The sequence below is a fragment of the Haematobia irritans genome, chromosome 3, assembly GCF_050003625.1.
Source record: "Haematobia irritans isolate KBUSLIRL chromosome 3, ASM5000362v1, whole genome shotgun sequence".
NCBI classification, from domain to species: Eukaryota; Metazoa; Arthropoda; class Insecta; order Diptera; family Muscidae; genus Haematobia; species Haematobia irritans.
In genome coordinates, this window is record NC_134399.1 from 197,130,233 (window position 1) to 197,147,809 (window position 17,577).

At 35.3% G+C, this 17,577-nt stretch overlaps 2 protein-coding genes and 1 long non-coding RNA gene across 4 annotated transcripts in view; 1 reads left to right on the forward strand and 2 right to left on the reverse strand.

Moving 5' to 3' along the window:
- Positions 1-168: 168 nt before the first annotated feature.
- LOC142228984 (uncharacterized) lies at positions 169-2,138 on the forward strand. Its single transcript, XR_012720294.1, has 2 exons — positions 169-378; positions 443-2,138. It is a non-coding gene; the product is annotated as an uncharacterized LOC142228984 (long non-coding RNA).
- A 311-nt stretch (positions 2,139-2,449) lies between these two features.
- Positions 2,450-4,225, reverse strand: LOC142229706 (uncharacterized). The gene is made up of 2 exons (XM_075300281.1): positions 2,852-4,225; positions 2,450-2,749 (listed from the first exon to the last, which is right to left on the reverse strand). The coding sequence occupies exon 1, from the start codon at positions 4,148-4,150 to the stop codon at positions 2,972-2,974; it is 1,179 nt and encodes a 392-aa protein (XP_075156396.1). The 5' UTR covers positions 4,151-4,225; the 3' UTR covers positions 2,450-2,749; positions 2,852-2,971.
- Positions 4,226-10,244: 6,019 nt separating this feature from the next.
- goe (endothelin converting enzyme 1) overlaps positions 10,245-17,577 on the reverse strand; it is a 194,304-nt gene continuing 186,971 nt past the window's right edge. For both annotated transcript variants that reach the window (XM_075301347.1, XM_075301346.1), the window contains exons 9-14: positions 17,388-17,515; positions 17,108-17,315; positions 16,862-17,032; positions 16,617-16,801; positions 10,942-11,556; positions 10,245-10,865 (exon numbers count right to left, since the gene is read on the reverse strand). In XM_075301347.1, the coding sequence (XP_075157462.1) occupies positions 10,778-10,865; positions 10,942-11,556; positions 16,617-16,801; positions 16,862-17,032; positions 17,108-17,315; positions 17,388-17,515 (1,395 nt within the window). In that variant the 3' untranslated portion in view covers positions 10,245-10,777. The remainder of the gene's footprint in view (positions 10,866-10,941; positions 11,557-16,616; positions 16,802-16,861; positions 17,033-17,107; positions 17,316-17,387; positions 17,516-17,577) is intronic.

Consider the following 17,577-nt stretch of genomic DNA (forward strand, 5'->3'; position numbering starts at 1 on the left):
GATATGTAGGTGGCGCGCCAAAAGCTTTAACACAGCTGTTTTATCCCAGATATTCAGTACTTCTTGTACTGTAAATATTGTTGATTAATTGTGTTCACTTGATACAAACCAAAACCATTGAAGAAGAAGATGTGAAAATGGGGTTCGATATGGGGTTCATTTACGGGGTTCGATATGAGCTCATACATATGAGAAAATGAGAGAGAATTTAAATGGAGATAGGTTCCACAGAATGCAGAATAAAGAAGAATAGAAAAAAAAATAATAAGAAGATATTGAAGAAGAGTCTTTGTAAGTAAATTGAATGTGTCCAAATTGGAATTCTGTTCGGAGAGGGAAAAGTGTGGGGTTACTTTAAGGGCTGAACCAGATCATAAGGTAGGTATAACATTTGTAAACATGCTCTTAGGAATTTAATGTATAATATTGGTTTTCTTTCTAGACTTTGGATAAATTTCAATACGATTGTGGCTGCCATTGAAGATGATGAAATTCAAAAATATCTCAATATGGCTTATTTCGAACTTGAACATCAACGCATTGAATTGGATGAAGTTCATGTTATTTACTGCACATCTGGAGAAGTTGGTGACAACTTTGAGGCTCATAGTGATGAGCTTTGGTCTGGCTGGACATGACACCCAATGAAGAGTTTATGGAAGAAGGTATGGCCGGTGAAGTCATTAATCGAATACAGAAATTTATGAAAAAGGCTCAATTAATACCCCCGGATCCTGGCAAAATCCAAAAATTACATTTCTCCTCTCATCGAGTACTTTCGGCGGGGATAAGTGGTTTTTTGTTTGGATTTTTTGTGTTGCACTGTGTTATCATCAAATCATAAAGTCAATAATTAAATCAGAATTTGGCAAATGCAATGCATTGGAGGCTAGTAAAACGCGTTTAATTATTAGTGAAGCTGTAGGTCTTAAAGGTTTGGACCTTAAACTTACGATTTGCTCATTGGAAGAAGTGCAACTGCCTAGAATATATGTTGCAATTTCCTTATAGCTCTCATTCACATTATACACGAAATGTTCCAAAAGTAACTCGAGAACAAAATATCAAGTAACTGCTTTTTCGACATAGAGGAAATATTTATATTTGATGGTTAAATGTGAGTATTAAGCTCGAGTTTAGCGACTTTTTTTCACTAAAGTGAAAACTAAATCGGTAAAAAGGCCTAAAATTATACATATTTGTTGGAAATTTTATTAAAACTTGATGGGGAATATCCCAAATAAACTTTTCAAAAATTTGTTATTCTTATTAATTGATTATTGGAGAAAAGTAATCGTGAAGATTTTAGCGGCTAAACTCGAACTTAGTAGCTACCTTAAATGTAAAAATTGTATTAAATATTTTGTGGGAAAGACGAATTTAGTAAATGTTTGTACATTATTTCAGTATAATTTTCCTTACTTTTATTTTAATTTATAAAATTGCAATAATTTTTAACATCGATTTAAGAAAGATTTTGCTACGTAGCAGAAGTGAAAAATTGGTTACCAAGAACAATTATACCCTACAAACAGTAATGCCTGATTTTCATGTTTACTAACACGTAGCTATGTACATAATAGTTTTTTAAGTTACAATAAAATTAGAGTTGTGTACTTATATCAAAAAGAAAAAGACAAATATGTTTTTTTGTGTGTTTTTAATTTTTATTGAGAACAAATAATAGTTAGTATGTAGAATAATACATGAAGTTTACATAAAATTGAAATATTTATTAGTACCTAACTCCCATGGACATTACATTAAACTGTTAAATAATGTTCAGTCCTTTGTCGAAATTGTTTACCATTGAAAATATAAACGAACAAAATGAAATATTTTCGCAAAACATTTTTTTTTGTTTAGAGATAATGTTAGATAATTCTTTGTTATTTATTCAAATGGTATACAAAATCTTAGCAGACGACACCCTCGTGCAGGGTTCAGGAGTAGGATTTTTGTCAGCCACCTAAAACTAAATAAATAATTTTAGAACATGGAAATAGATGTATATGTGGAATTTGTTTAAGAAAGTTGAACGTAAATACTTTTTAATGTATAAAAAGTTTAATTATTATAGAAACAAATGTAAATAAACAAACTAAAAAAATAAAATAAAAATCTATAGATTCAAAAAATTGCATTTATTTTTTGGTATTTTAGTAATTATCTAAGATTAAAATTAGTTTATTATTGAAAAACAAGTTATATAAAAAACTTACGCAAAACAATCTACACGGAAAACAAAAATCTATAAATTCAATTGATAATAAAAAACAAACTTGTTTTCGGTTTTTCAGCAATTATATAAAATAAAAATACGTTATTATTTAAAAACAACGTATGCATAAAAAAACTTATATTATATAAATATGTACAAACAATTTTAAATATATTTATATAATAACAAAGATTTCTAAACAAACACATATGAAAATATATATTTTTTTTTGACAAAATATATTTACATCACATTTGGGAAATATTGTACATCCGGGTTTCAAATCGGCAGGTTTTGTAGAAGAATGATTAGTCTTGACAGAATTTGGTCTTGATGGTAGATTTCTTAATTTGACACGCTAGAGGTGTTGCAGACAATTGATTGGACTTGACAGATTTTGTTCTTGATGCTAGTTGTTTTTCTTGTAGATTTTTAGTGCTTCAGAGAATTGAACTTTCTCCGTATCTTTCTCTCAGCTAACATTTTAGCCCGCGCTACGGCTTTTTCCTCTGTAAACCACTTTCCCTTCTTGAACAATAAAACCATAGTTAGGTGGTCCAGAATCATAATTCGGTGTTCATAACACTCATCGGTCTTATCGAAGAAGTGTGGAAAAAGATTTGTATTTACCTCAACACTTGTATCCATTATCATCTTCTTCAATCCTATTATTTGAAGATTTTCTTTCAAAACGTCATTCAGGATGCGTATATGGACTAGAATGATTTTATAAAACTCTTCTGAGGGATTTTATAGTTTTAGCTCCTTTGTATAGCTCTTTAGGGCTATGAAATTTTCCGAAACGTCGTTTAATTCCCCTATCTTTAACATGTGTTTCTCGCATTGGCAGTTGCTGGAGGCCTTCTTTGAGCGCCACTTTACATTATAACCTGCAAAATATCTCAGTGCGGCCTCTTCGTTAGTGGAAATCTCCCCCAAGAAGTTTCCCAAACCATACTTTTCGTCTGCCGTTTCGGTTGCAGCTGTGTGAATACTGCCTTCTACCGCTGTAAAGGTGATTTCACTTTCGTTATCGTAGTCTGTGGAAATTTCATCATCATCATCAGATTCGGATTCATATTCGCTTTCGATAAGATCATCTGAGTCCCATTCATCTGTAATATATTTTTTACATTCAGTTTTCTTTTTCTCTGGTGCGATTTCCGTGTCATCTAATGTATTGTCATTAGATGGAAACTCAATAACTGATGGGAGTTGGCTATTTAAGTCAACATCGCCATCGTCTTCGCAGTTAGAGACTTGGTTTGGGTTATTCACGATTGTCATAGAACACAATTGCGACATTATAGTGCTAAACTCCCGAGCGGAGGGATTAGTACTATTTCCACCTCTAGAACGGACTCTGGCGAAAAAGTTTTCCAATGCATCTTGGTTGAATCTTCCCTGTGCAATAAATGTAACATCGGGCATTTTCTCAAATATATAGGCGGCCATGTCTGTTATTGCCTCAAAATATTTAACTAAATTGGCCTTGCTTTGTGTTTGGCCTTGACATTTCATTGTGCTAACGAAATATTTGAATTCGGACATTTTCTTCAATATGTCGTTGCTCCTTGTTATCGGCCGTTTGTTGGGAGTTTTGTTGGCAAATGATCGGCCATTGCTTAAATCGAAGCCATCGTTCACTTGTTTTAGAAAATGTGCTGTTGCGACGGCATTTTTTTCGACTGCTGGTATGTTTTGAAATTGTTTTGCGTCGTAAACACATAAAATGCCAGCGGCAGTAGTTCGGCTCATCACTTGAGCACACATGCGCACATTCATTTTCTGAAACACATTTGGATATATATGGGCATGGGTTAATTTCGGTGCCAAACGGGCGGAATTTGATTGAGAATCAATTTTGTAAAACTCCTTGATCACACTCCAACTAGCATGTCCTTTATATGTCTTTATGTCATTCGCCATCAGTGCGTTTCTCAACCCTTTAAATATATGAGGGGGATCATGGAATATATATATTCGGTTACCTTCATTGAGGAAGTAGTGGGGACTTTCTGTGTTTCGAAGCATTTGAAAAAGCTTCATGTTCGGATTTGCTTGGTCTCCAATTAAGCATAGCACTGTCAACCCACAATTTTTTTCCAAGACATTTATATTATCTTTTACAATTGTACACAATTCATCTGCAGTGTGCCCGTTTTTTTGTGAAATAATGGCTAAAAGCAAATTTCCACGCTTTAAATGCACCTTTTACCATGAGTACGAGTACTTTGGTGGCAAGTCTTGCTGTCCTCTTCCCTTTGCCATCGTCTTCAAGACCTTCGTATTTATCCAAGACTTTGTTGTAGGCCAATTCCATTTTTATAGCCATCTCATCCAGTAGAAGAATTATATGCCTGTCACGTTTTTCCATCTTTAAAATCAACTTCTGTAATCCCTCTACAACGCGAGTGTCTATTCCAGGTTTCATGCTCTTAATTGGAACCCAAGATCTTACGGTTCTTTTATTCGGCAATGCGAATTCTTCTACATCCTTTAAATACTCCAACGCTCTGGGGCATTTAAAATACATATTTAAGACAATTTCGCGTTCTTCTTGCGACTTAGAGAAGCTTTGAAATCCTCAGAAATGTCACCAGCATTACTGAGGTGGGATAAAACTTTTTGGTGTTCGGTCGAAGCAGGAATCGAACCCACGACCTTGTGTATGCAAGGCGGGCATGCTAACCATTGCACCACGGTGGCTCCCTTGAATGTAATTAGCAAACAATTTGAAGATGTATTGAAGATGAGCTATTTCAAGTCAAGTTGAATTTATGTTGAAAATTATATTTACCCTCAAACTGAAAAGTTGTTGCATTTGAAAAACGCTCATCCTGTGTTTATTGGGTGCTGTTAATTCCCAGATATACAGTACTTCTTGTACTGTAAATATTGTTGATGAATTGTGTTCATTTGATACAAACTATTTAATAGCAAATGCATGAATATGTTATGAACGCGTAAAATTATCAAATTTTCAATTGCAAATTTAAAAATGTGAATTTTTCCAAATTTTAAAATGGTCTATATTTTCTATATATTAAAAAAAGTAGACTTTTTGATTCGGATTATCTCTACACTCAAAAAAAAGTGAACTCTATATTTCACTAAAGCCAATTTAACTTTATTTTAGTTCATGGAATTATTATGTTTGGAGAAAGATTCCGTTACTCTAATATTTTTTGCGTACATTAGTTAAATTAACTAAAAAACGGGGAAAAATTATACACAAATTAAGCATAAAAATTTACTAAATTCGTATTTCTCATAACATAGTTCATTATTTCTTTATATTTGTAAATTTTACTACAAATACGTTCATCATGAACTTCGTATGTCATTAAAGACATTCTTGCAATTTTGAACTCCATTTTTGTATACCCTCCACCATAGGATGAGGGATATATTAACTTTGTCATTCCGTTTGTAACACATCGAAATATTGCTCTAAGAAAGGATACGTAAAAGTGGGTCATATCGACCCACTTTTACGTATAGGTCCCATACAAACGGACTCCCAGATTTGGCATGTGGAGCCTGTAAGAAAAGCACATACCATCCGATCCGGCTGAAATTTGGTACATGGTGTTAGTATATGGTCACTAACAACCATGCACAAATTGGTCCATATCGGTCCATAATTATATATAGGCCCCATATAAACCTATCCCCAGATTTGGCTTGCGGAGCATCTAAGAGTAGCAAATTTCATCCGATCCGGCTGAAATTTGGTACATGGCAAGGCCGTAGCCAGGATTTTAATTCGGGGGGGGGGGGGGGGGGGTTCAACTTTAAAAACAAATATTCATATAATCTCATGTGTAGAAAATTTTATTTATGCATAGGTATGTATACAATATTTTTATACCCACCACCATAGAATGGTGACGGGGGTATAATAAGTTTGTCATTCCGTTTGTAACACATCGAAATATCGAATTCCGACTATATAAAGTATATATATTCTTGATCGGGGAGAAATTCTAAGACGATATAACCATGTCCGTCTGTCTGTTGTAATCACGCTACAGTCTTCAATAATGAAGCAATCGTACTGACATTTTGCACAAACTCGTCTTTTGTCTGCAGGCAGGTCAAGTTCGAAGATGGGCTATATCGGTCCAGGTTTTGATATAGTCCCCATATAAACCGACCTCCCGATTTGGGGTCTTGGGCTTATAGAAATCGTAGTTTTTATCCAATTTGCCTGAAATTTGAAACCTAGAGGTATTTTATGGCCATAAAGAGGTGTGCCAAAAATGGTGATTATCGGTCAATGTTTTGGTATAGTCCCCATATAGACCGATCTCCCGATTTTACTTCTTGGGCTTATAGAAACCGCAGTTTTTATTCAATTTACCTGAAATTAGAAATCTAGAGGTATTGTAGGACCACAAATACGTGTGCCAAAAATTGTGAGTATCGGTCCATGTTTTGGTATGGTCCCCATATAAAACGACCTCCCGAATTTGGGGTCTTGGGCTTATAGAAACCGTTGTTTTTATCCAATTTGTCTGAAATTGGAAATCTAGAGGTATTTTATGACCATAAAGAGGTGTGCCGAAAATGGTGAGTATCGGTCCATATTTTGGTATAGCCCCCATATAGACCGATTTCAAGATTTTATTTCTTGGGCTTCTAGAATCCGAAGTTTTTATCCTATTTGCCTGAAATTGGAAATCTAGAGGTATTTTCGGGTCATAAATAGGTGTGCCGAAAACGGTGAGTATCGGTCCATATTTTAGTATAGCCCCCATAAGAACGATCTCCCGATTTAACTCCTTGGGTTTCTAGAAACCGTAGTTTTTATCTGATTTGCCTGAAATTGTAAATATTCTGGTATTTTATTCACAAAAACGTGTATCGGATTAAGTTTTTATCGATCCATTTGGTAATGCCTCCATATAGACCGACTTTACTTCTTGAGGGTGTAGAAGGCGCACTGATCATGAAAATTGCTTGAAACTCAATGTAAAATTTCCAGATTTTACTTCTACAGATTTAAGATTTCAAATGAAGACTTTATTATATAATTTTCTTGCACACTTACAAGAGATGTTAATGATTCCTCTAAAACTCAAACAAAAATGGTTCTTATAAATCCAGAATCTGATATAGTCCTCATAGGTGAAATCTTTAAATTTATCTTCGGGAATATCCTCAAGTCCTCAAGCCCTCCTGAAATTTCAAAGGAAACCCTAATATTTGGTTCATGGTGGTGGGTATTTAAGATTCGGCCCGGCCGAACTTAGTGCTGTATATACTTGTTATAATATTAAATTGAGCCGACGGGCTTTTTGGACAGCAAATAAATCAATGACTTCTTCAGTCGGCACATTTATTCGGCGATGAACCGACATTAATGCCAATCCTTTGAGTCTACTCTCGCTAGTCGAATTTCTAAGATACGTCTTTAATCTCTTCATTGTTGAAAATGAACGTTCGGATGAGCACGTAGTAACTGCAGGGATGGAAAATGCAGTACTATAGTACTTTTTTCAAACCGTTTTCACCCCGGTCAGTACCTTAGTACCCCCGCGAATGATTTAGTACCTTTTGTGTAGACATTTTTGAGTCGATATCAGATTTATGGTACAATAGCTTTGACAAAATATTTTAATATTTTGAGAAAGTCTTTATCAACCTTATTTGCTAATAGTCTTTTACTTTGTAAAAGACATAGTCAAAAACAGGATTTTATTGAACTTCAAGAAAGTTTTAGTCGAAAAAAGAATGCGATTCTATATTACCGAAATAGTAGAAATAGTTGTCAACATTTTATTTCTATATAGAATTTTTGCAAAATTTTATTTTTATAGAAAATTTTGTCAAAATTTTATTTCAATTGAAAATTTTGTAAAAATTTTATTTCTATAGGAAATTTTTGCAAAATTTTATTTCTATAGAAAATTTTGTCAAAATTTTATTTCTATAGAAAATTTTGTCAAAATTTTATTTTCTTTAAAATTCAGTCTCTTGACAATAATCTTCCAGTGAAATTTTTGTCAAAAATTTGTCAAAATTTTATTTCTATAGAAAATTTTGTCAAAATTTTATTTTCTTTAAAATCTTCATAATCTTCCAGTGAAATTTTTGTTGAAATTTAGTAAAAAGTACCTTTCCGCTCAAAAACTACCTTTTATGTACTTTCTTAAAAATTGTATTTTCCATCCCTGAGTAACTGGCAAAGTGACCAACATTTTTAAAAGAATATGCACGTTTGGAAAAATCTCTTTATTGCTTCCATCGCTGAATTAGGCAGTTTCTTTTCGCAGGTTTTGCGCCATTTCATTTACACATGTGTGTTTGGCTGTTTCGTTGTTGTTGCTATGGCCAAACAAAGCGAGTCATGTTGACAAAAAGAACAACAAACACACATAAAAAGCAGAAATACATTTTCCAAAAATGAAATTTGTGGTGCGAGAACAAAAATAATTTGTTTTTTTTCGACCGTCGTTTGACGGGCTTTTCAACTAGTATTCTGTGATTTGTGCAAGTTTTATAGGTAAGGGTTCTTCAAAATAAAACCTCCAGCTTTTCTTCAACATCTTCGATAAGATTTTGCTATGCAGCTAAAAATATATATTTATTTATATAAAAATAGTCATTCATTTCGGGGGGGGTTTGATCCCCCTCATCCCCCCCCCCTGAATACGGCCTTGGTACATGGTGATGGTATATAGTCTCTAACAACCATGCGAAAATTGGTCCACATCGGTCCATAATTATATGTAGCCCCCATATAAACGGACCCCCAGATTTGACTTGCGGAGCCTGTAAGAGAAGCAAATTTATTCCGATCCGGCTGAAATTTGGTACATGGTGTTAGTATATGGTCTCTAACAACCATACAAAAATTGGTTCACATCGGTCCATAATTATATATAGCCCCCATATAAACCGATCCCAGATTTGGCTTGCGGAGCCTCAAGGAGAAGCAAATTTCATCCGATCCGGCTGAAATTTGGTACATGGTGTTGGTACATAGTCTCTAACAACCATGCGAAAAATGGTCCACATCGGTCCATAACTATATATAGCCCCCATATAAACGGACCCCCAGATTTGGCTTGCGGAGCCTCTATGAGAAGCAAATTTCATCCGATCCGGCTGAATTATATACATATTTAACATATGACAGTCTTTAGTACAAGTTTCTATGCAATCCATGTATATACGGCCGTATATACTTGTTTTTCCTTCAAACTACAACATTTTCTTTAACAAGTGAAAAAACATAATTATGTCTAATAATTTTTTTTGAATTTGTCGAAAAATATTTACTTGTTTTTGTGATATCGGCGTGACGCCAGCGTTATATTTTTGTGAACATCTGACCGGGAATAAACCATTGTTACAATCTAATAATATATTTTACTACACAATTAAAACGTGAAAAACGTATAACTATTTTATTATACTGTTACGAATGTGATATTTCTTGATTTAAGTTTATTTAAATTAGTTTACGTTAATTTAAATTTCAAATTGTAACGATAAAATTACGTCATAACTTGTTAGAGTCATTTCTTTATTTTCTAGTACTTTCTTAAACATCTTTTGTGTTTCCAATCGTTCATTGTAAAAGTAACGCCTTTTGTTTTATGCCTGCACGACATCTACCTAATCTAGTAGAATGCACTAGATTATTAGCATAAGCCTAAAAGTATGTGTGCCATATCACCTGTAAAATAACGCCGATAGAATATTCCAGATGGCTGTAGGCAATGAAGATAACCAGTTGAATATGTGGTGTTAGATAAATTGTACAAGATAGTTCTAGATGGTTGTAGGCCAGACTATCCAGAATTTTCGAAATCGTCAAATCACGGTATATAAGCCCCTGGCGGAGGGAGCAGTCAAGTCAGTCGTAAGCTAAAGTTTATACAGTACACATCGTACAGCAAATAAGTGAAGCCTATCAGTTAAACTAATAAATTGTAGATTGTCGTTATTTGAAAAGGACTGTGTTTTAATTATCGGGTTATTAAACACGCCTCAATATAAAAACGTAACAATACTTTTATTCAATAATAATTCTATTTCTTTATTAAATTTAGGACAAAAAAATTATACATGCAATTAATGTATTACAGATTTCTTACAAAAATTTCTCTTTGTAAATTATAGTTATGTATAAATTCTACAAAAAATAAATTATATATTAAATATTTGATTTAATGTAAGTCGTATGGTTCTATACATTCTTTATACCTATGGAATAGTTAACAAAATTTCATTGTGATTTCTAAAATATTCATGATGATCAATTTTCGTAAAAACTATATATTCTTTTTTTCTAGCTGTAATGTCATTTAAGTAGTGAAAAAAAATATATTTACTTAGATCAACTTAATCTATACGGCTATGTTTTGGGGTGAGGGATTTAAAAGTCCATTGTGAAAGTGTACAAAATAAATATTAATATTTAATAGCAAAAACAATCATTTAAGAAAAAATCTGGCAAGTGAGTCTTTTCATGTTTCTGGAAATTATTAACAAATTTTGTGGAGGGGTGGTGAGGGTGTAATTCAAGTGGTATTCTATAGTCTAAAGAATATTTGAGCATCGTACTGGTGGCACATGGCAACTAGAAGCTAATGGTAAAAACTGTATGTGATTCCATGTTGCATTGAATCTGTAAGAAAGCGATGAAAATCGTTCAACAATAAAAAATAAATTCAATTTATATGTGCAAAAAAAAAAATACTCACAAGTATCTTTCAGCCAGTTGTTGTTCCACATGTGGCTTTATTTTGGCATAATCCTTATCTGCTATCGAAGTACTACAATGCTTTTGCATATAGGCCAATGTGAAAAGTTCATTTTCATTAAATGACCTCAGACCAGGCATGCGCAAACGTTGTGTTAGTTTTAAACTTTCATATGTATGAACTTGATCGAAAGATGCTCCTATAATCGGCGAAGCTTCATCTATGGCGGCTATGAAAGAGCTTAAGGCTTTAGCCGTTATCTTGGCCGCACTTAAAGTTATATGGAAACTTTTTAAAGCGTGTGCTGAGAGCTCTTGTAAATCATCGCGATTATTTTCCATAGCTGTGATACATTCAATATCCACTTTGGCCATATCCAAATGAGATTGCATACCATTGCCATTATCAGTTTTGAATTGTTCCACAAATGTGGAAATGGCATCCATTAGAACTTCTAGAATATCTGATCCAACACGAGCGAAATTCACAGCCACAGGATACCGATAATCATAGTAACCAGAGGAAGCTATACTCCGCGATATTACAAGCATATTTAACATTTTCGAATAGGCAACTGCTGGAGGTTCTTCAGGTGGATACATTTCAGAAATAATGCTAAAAGAAAATAAAATAAATTTTTTATTTGGAAATTTCTGGAATTTTTGGGATTTTCTGCCTTAGATGTTTTTTATACCCTCCACCATAGGATGGGGGGTATATTAACTTTGTCATTCCGTTTGTAACACATCGAAATATTGCTCTAAGACCCCATAAAGTATATATATTCTGGGTCGTGGTGAAATTCTGAGTCGATCTGAGCATGCCCGTCCGTCCGTCTGTTGAAATCACGCTAACTTCCGAACGAAACAAGCTATCGACTTGAAACTTGGCACAAGTATTTGTTATTGATGTAGGTCGGATGGTATTGCAAATGGGCCATATCGGTCCACTTTTACGTATAGCCCCCATATAAACGGACCCCCAAATTTGGCCTCTAAGAGAAGCAAATTTCATCCGATCCGTCTGAAATTTGGTACATGGTGTTAGTATATGGTCTCTAACAACCATGCAAAAATTGGTTCACATCGGTCCATAATTATATATAGCCCCCATATAAACCGATCCCCCGATTTGGCTTGCGAGGCTTCTAAGAGAAGCAAATTTCATCCGATCTGGCTGAAATTTGGTACATGGTGTTAGTATATGGTCTCTAACAACCATGCAAAAATTGGTCCACATCGGTCCATAATTATATATAGCCCCCATATAAACCGATCCCCCGATTTGGCTTGCGAGGCCTCTAAGAGAAGCAAGTTTCATCCGATCCGGCTGAAATTTGGTACATGGTGTTAGCATATGGGCTCTAACAACCATGCAAAAATTGGTCCACATCGGTCCATAATTATATATAGCCCCCATATAAACCGATCACCTGATTTGACCTCCGGAGCCTCTTGGAAGACCAAAATTCATCTGATTCAGTTGAAATTTGGTACGTGGTGTTAATATATGGCCTCAAACTCCCATGCAAAAATTGGTCGACATCGGTCCATAATTATATATAGCCCCCATATAAACCGATCCCCAGATTTGACCTCCGGAGCCCCTTGGAAGAGCAAAATTCATCCGATTCGGTTGAAATTTGGTACGTGATGTTAGTATATGGTATCCAAAAACCATGCAGTAATTAGTTCATATTAGCCCATAATTATATATAGCACCCATATAAACCGATCCCCAGATTTGACCTCCGGTGCCTTTTGTAAAAGCAAAATTCATCCGATCTAGTTGAAATTTTGTACGTGGTGGTAGTATATAATATTTAACAACCATATCAAAAGTGGTCCATATCAGTCCATAATCATATATAGCCCCCATATAAACCGATCCCGAGATTTGGTTTTGGAGCCTCTTGGAGGAGCAAATTTCATCCGAGTCAGTTGAAATTTGGTACATTGTGCTAGTATATGACCGTTAACAACCATGCCTAACTAGGTCCATATCGGTCTATAATTATATATAGCTCTCAGATAAATCGATCCCCAATCACACAACAATTGGCCCATCAATATCATCAATCAATAATAATTGTATATAGTCCCCATATAAGCGACCCCCATATTTCAATTCTGGCTCCCTACGTACCGTGCAATAGTCCATATCGATTCGTAGTTATTTGTAGACTTACCTACACATACTTTTTATTTTGTCTAATGTATACCACGTATGGACTAACTCAAAATTTAGAAAACGATTTAAGATACCATAACCCAAGTAATTCGATTTTGGCAGTCTTTCGTAGAAGTTTCTACGCAATCCATGGTGGAGGGTACATAAGATTCGGCCTGGCCGAACTTACGTCTGTTTATACTTGTTAAGATATACGATTAACTAATTGTAGATTTTGTGAATCGGATGCGAGTCAGGGTCGCGGACATGCAAAATACTAAGCTTAAAGCCACCATTAGCTTGCACTATTGTGATGGATACAATCTGCTACGTAAGGATCACACTAGGAATGGAGGTGTAGGTCTGGCTTTCATATTGCACCATTCCGTGCAATATGGAATGTTCAATGCCCACCATGAAATTTGACATTCTCTCGTGGTCAATGGCCAGAAAGTTTTAGCTTTGGCAGAGTAAATCGGTAACTCCATATTGTGCGGGGGGAATGAATAGGCCCCCTCTTCACACGAGAATTATGAGTGATTACAAAAGTTCGTCAGACATCACCATTGACCAACCCTCCGATTTCATAACCTCAGAACTCCTCAGTGAAAAGAAAGCTAACTGAGACACGCCCACCGGCACCCCAACATCATCATCAACGCAGTCGAATAACCCTGGTGAGACCCAACTACCCGCCAGAAGCGGCTGGACTCGCAAACGATAGTGATGATGTCGGTGGCCTGATTAGTAAGATGGTGATAGTGGAATGTCGATTTCATAACGTCTGAACACCTCAGTGAAAAGAAAGCCAACTGAGACACGCGCACCCGCAACCGCTCCCGCTCCCCCAGCATCTCAATCATCGCAGCAGCCTCCACTTTCATATCCGCTGGTTGAATTACCCTGGTGAGACCCAACTTCCCGGCAGAAGCGGCTGGACTCGCAGACGAGAGTGATGATGTCGGTGGCCTGATTAGTAAGATGGTGATAGTGGAATATCAGCCAACGATCCGAAGAGATGTGTGATTTCGTAACCTCTGAACGCCTCAGAAAAAACCCAAGGGGACGCCCCTCCCATGTTTATGTTGCACAGAGGCTGTTCCGGCACATCAACAAAGCATCAGCTTCCATGCCCTCTGGTCGAATTGTTCAGGTGCAGCCGAACTTCCCGGCGGAAGCCGCTGGACTCGCAGATGAGTGTGATGGACACCGGCGTGCTAACCCTACTGATCCTACCATTGGGAAACTGAATCTGGAGTTTAGTATGATAGAGAATCGAAGAAATGCATGAGGTTTTTAATCGAAAGTTTGTCGCGTATCCTGAGCACCAACAGTTTTTCAGCGGTGGATTAATCCCTCTCAATAATGCTGGTGACATTTCAAAACTTCTCTGAGTGGTGGAACACCGTTCGAAGTCGGCTATAAAAAGTTGGTTCCTTGTCATTGGGATAAACATAAAATTGGGCAGCATTCAGTGATAAGAGAGAAGTTCACTACTGTGGTATCACAATAGACTGAATAGTCTAAGTGAGCTTGAAATATCGGGCTGCCACTATACCTAACCTACCATAACCAACGCCAGCCCAAAATCTTCTAAGGGGTTGGGCCTACGTAATTTCTATGCTAATGTTTAAGCATCTGGGAACACTTGGAGTTGAATACATATACGTACGTATATAATTCAGTTTGCCAAAATTTTCTCGAGTGGCAACCATGATTATGAACCGATATGGAAAAATATTTGTGTGATTGGGGATCGGCTATATATAACTATAGACCGATATTGACCAATTTCAACCGAATCGGATGAATTTTGCTCCTCCAAGAGGATCCGGAGGTCAAATCTGGGGAACGTTTTATATGGGGGCTATTTATAATTATGAACTTTATATGGACCAATTTTTGTGTGATTGGGGATCGATTTATCTGAGGTCTATATATAACTATAGACCGATATGGACCTAGTTAGGCATGGTTGTTAACGGCCATATACTAGCACAATGTACCAAATTTCAACTGACTCGGATGAAATTTGCTCCTCCAAGAGGCTCCAAAACCAAATCTCGGGATCGGTTTATATGGGGGCTATATATGATTATGGACTGATATTGACCACTTTTGGCATGGTTGTTAAATATCATATACTACCACCACGTACCAAATTTCAACCAGATCGGATGAATGTTGCTTCTCCAAAAGGCACCGGAGGTCAAATCTGGGGAACGGTTTATATGGGAGCTATATATAATTAAGGGCTGATAGGAACCAATTCCTGCATGGTTGTTGGATACCATATACTAACATCACGTACCAAATTTCAACCGAATAGGAAGAATATTGCTCTTCCAAGGGGCTCCGGAGGTCAAATCTGGGCATCGGTTTATATGGGGCCTATATATAATTATGCACCGATATCGACCAATTTTTGCATGGGTGTTTGAGGCCATATATTAACACCATGTACCAGCGTAACGTTGGATGAAAATAATGGAATAAGTCAATATTTGTTTTATTCGCATTCAAAAATGACCTTGAAAGCCCAGAGAAAATATATACAGAGAAGTTAAAGCAAACAGTATATGCAAAACAACTTCAGACCCAAAACTACCAAAGACTTGATTCAAAAAATTCGAAAGGAGTTTCAAAACATGCCTATATCGACATTTTCAACAGCCATGGAAAAAGTTCCTCAAAATTGCCGCAAAGCTACTCGAATGGGACCAAATATTAGCTCCGTTCGAGAACCCGATAATTTTTGATAATTATTACAAATTTTTACTGGTAGTCGTTCGTTTACACCAAAAAGCCAGCAAAAGAGAGCCGGAGAGGGACTACATTTGACAGTTATGAGATAGAGAAATTGCAAGTTTTTGCTAGAGATTTTTTTCCCAGTAAAATCTTGCAAACCATAGCATACGTTGCCAGCTGGTTATTGATAACAAAGTACCAATACAATGTACATGTTCGGCAACTACGATTGGAAGTTAAATATACAGGATTCGTTTTTTGTTTTCAATGTTTTTTCATTGAAATTTTCATTGTTACTGTATACGGTTCGTGTACTTATTTTAAGCAAAGAGGGTAAAATACACTCTTACTCTCTTGCTAGTTTTTACTGGATATTTTTTACTGGAAAAGTACGCGAACAGACCTATTTTGTTAACATTTTTGTACAATGTATTATGTTAAAAAAAAATTAAATTAAATGAAATGCAATGCAATGTTTTTGTTTAAAAAAAAAGTTTTTGTTTTTGTTGCGATTTCATTCCGTTGTATACAGTTTTGGATTATATGAAAAAAATGGTAGTGTAATTGTTAAGAATTCGTCTTGTATTTCTGAAAAGTCGCCCTTTCGATTCTAATTACAATCCCCAAGATAGATTGGCTTAGAATTACCCTACGACCAAAATTTTAATACAAACGGAATGAATGCAAGGGTATACGGCACTAACATAAATACTATTTTAAAAACTTAATATCTTTTGATTTCATATGTTCACACTTACGTATCAATGATGGTCAAAGCTTTCAGTTTATCTTCCATACGAGATTTTCGGAAACTCCAAATCGATTGTAAATGTTCAACGAAAAATAGGTTATTCAACAAAAGTTCGTTGTAATAATCCTTGATATAGCTTTTATTGCTTAATACTTCTTCAGGAATTCCAATTTGTAAACGCATTGTGGTGAGCTTTAGAGGGAACATTTGAATTTGACCATTAAAGTCTTCCTAAAATAATTGATCTCTTACCTTATCATTGATAAAACGTTTCATATCCCTATCAATCCAAGTGGCTTCATTTACCGATTCTTCCATTTGATTTCTTAGACTATAATACATAAGTTTAAGGAATTCATCATTTGCAGACGTTTTGTTTAAATCCTTATTTGCCTTAATGTGGTGAGGTAAAAATTTCTTGGCCTGCAAAAAAGAAACAAATTTATTGAAAAATTAATTTTCAGTTCTCTCCTTAGGTTTCTGCTTCTTTTTTTTCACCATTTCATTTTCATGATTTTGTTTCAGAGCATCCACAGCAAATGGCAACCAGTCTTTAACAGTTTTTGCACAAACCATCCATCTTGGATAGGTGGCAGTACGTCCATATATGGAATGATCAAATGTTTCCATTAGGTTACGATATTCCTTCGACAAATGTGGTAATAATTGGCGTGCCATGGACCAGACAATGAAATTATTAATGGGTCTACATCATATGGAAGAATTATGGAATTAGTTTTATATGTAATTTCCTCTTTGTTTTGATTTTTATACTTACTTCTTGTCTGAACTTGAGACAATATTTGAAAGCTCACTTATTACTTCAACATCTTTGATCAACACTTCAGTATCATCATTAATTTTTGTATGAGGAAATAGTGTTTGCAAGGTGTCCATAATAGGAAGCTGTAAATGTTAGTTAAATTGGAGTCAATTTTAACAGGGAAAAATATAGAGATTAGATCAAG

Excerpts from the sequence above, each read along its gene's own strand:
- LOC142229706 (XM_075300281.1), bottom strand. The coding sequence starts at position 4,150 with ATGGCGAATGACATAAAGACATATAAAGGACATGCTAGTTGGAGTGTG.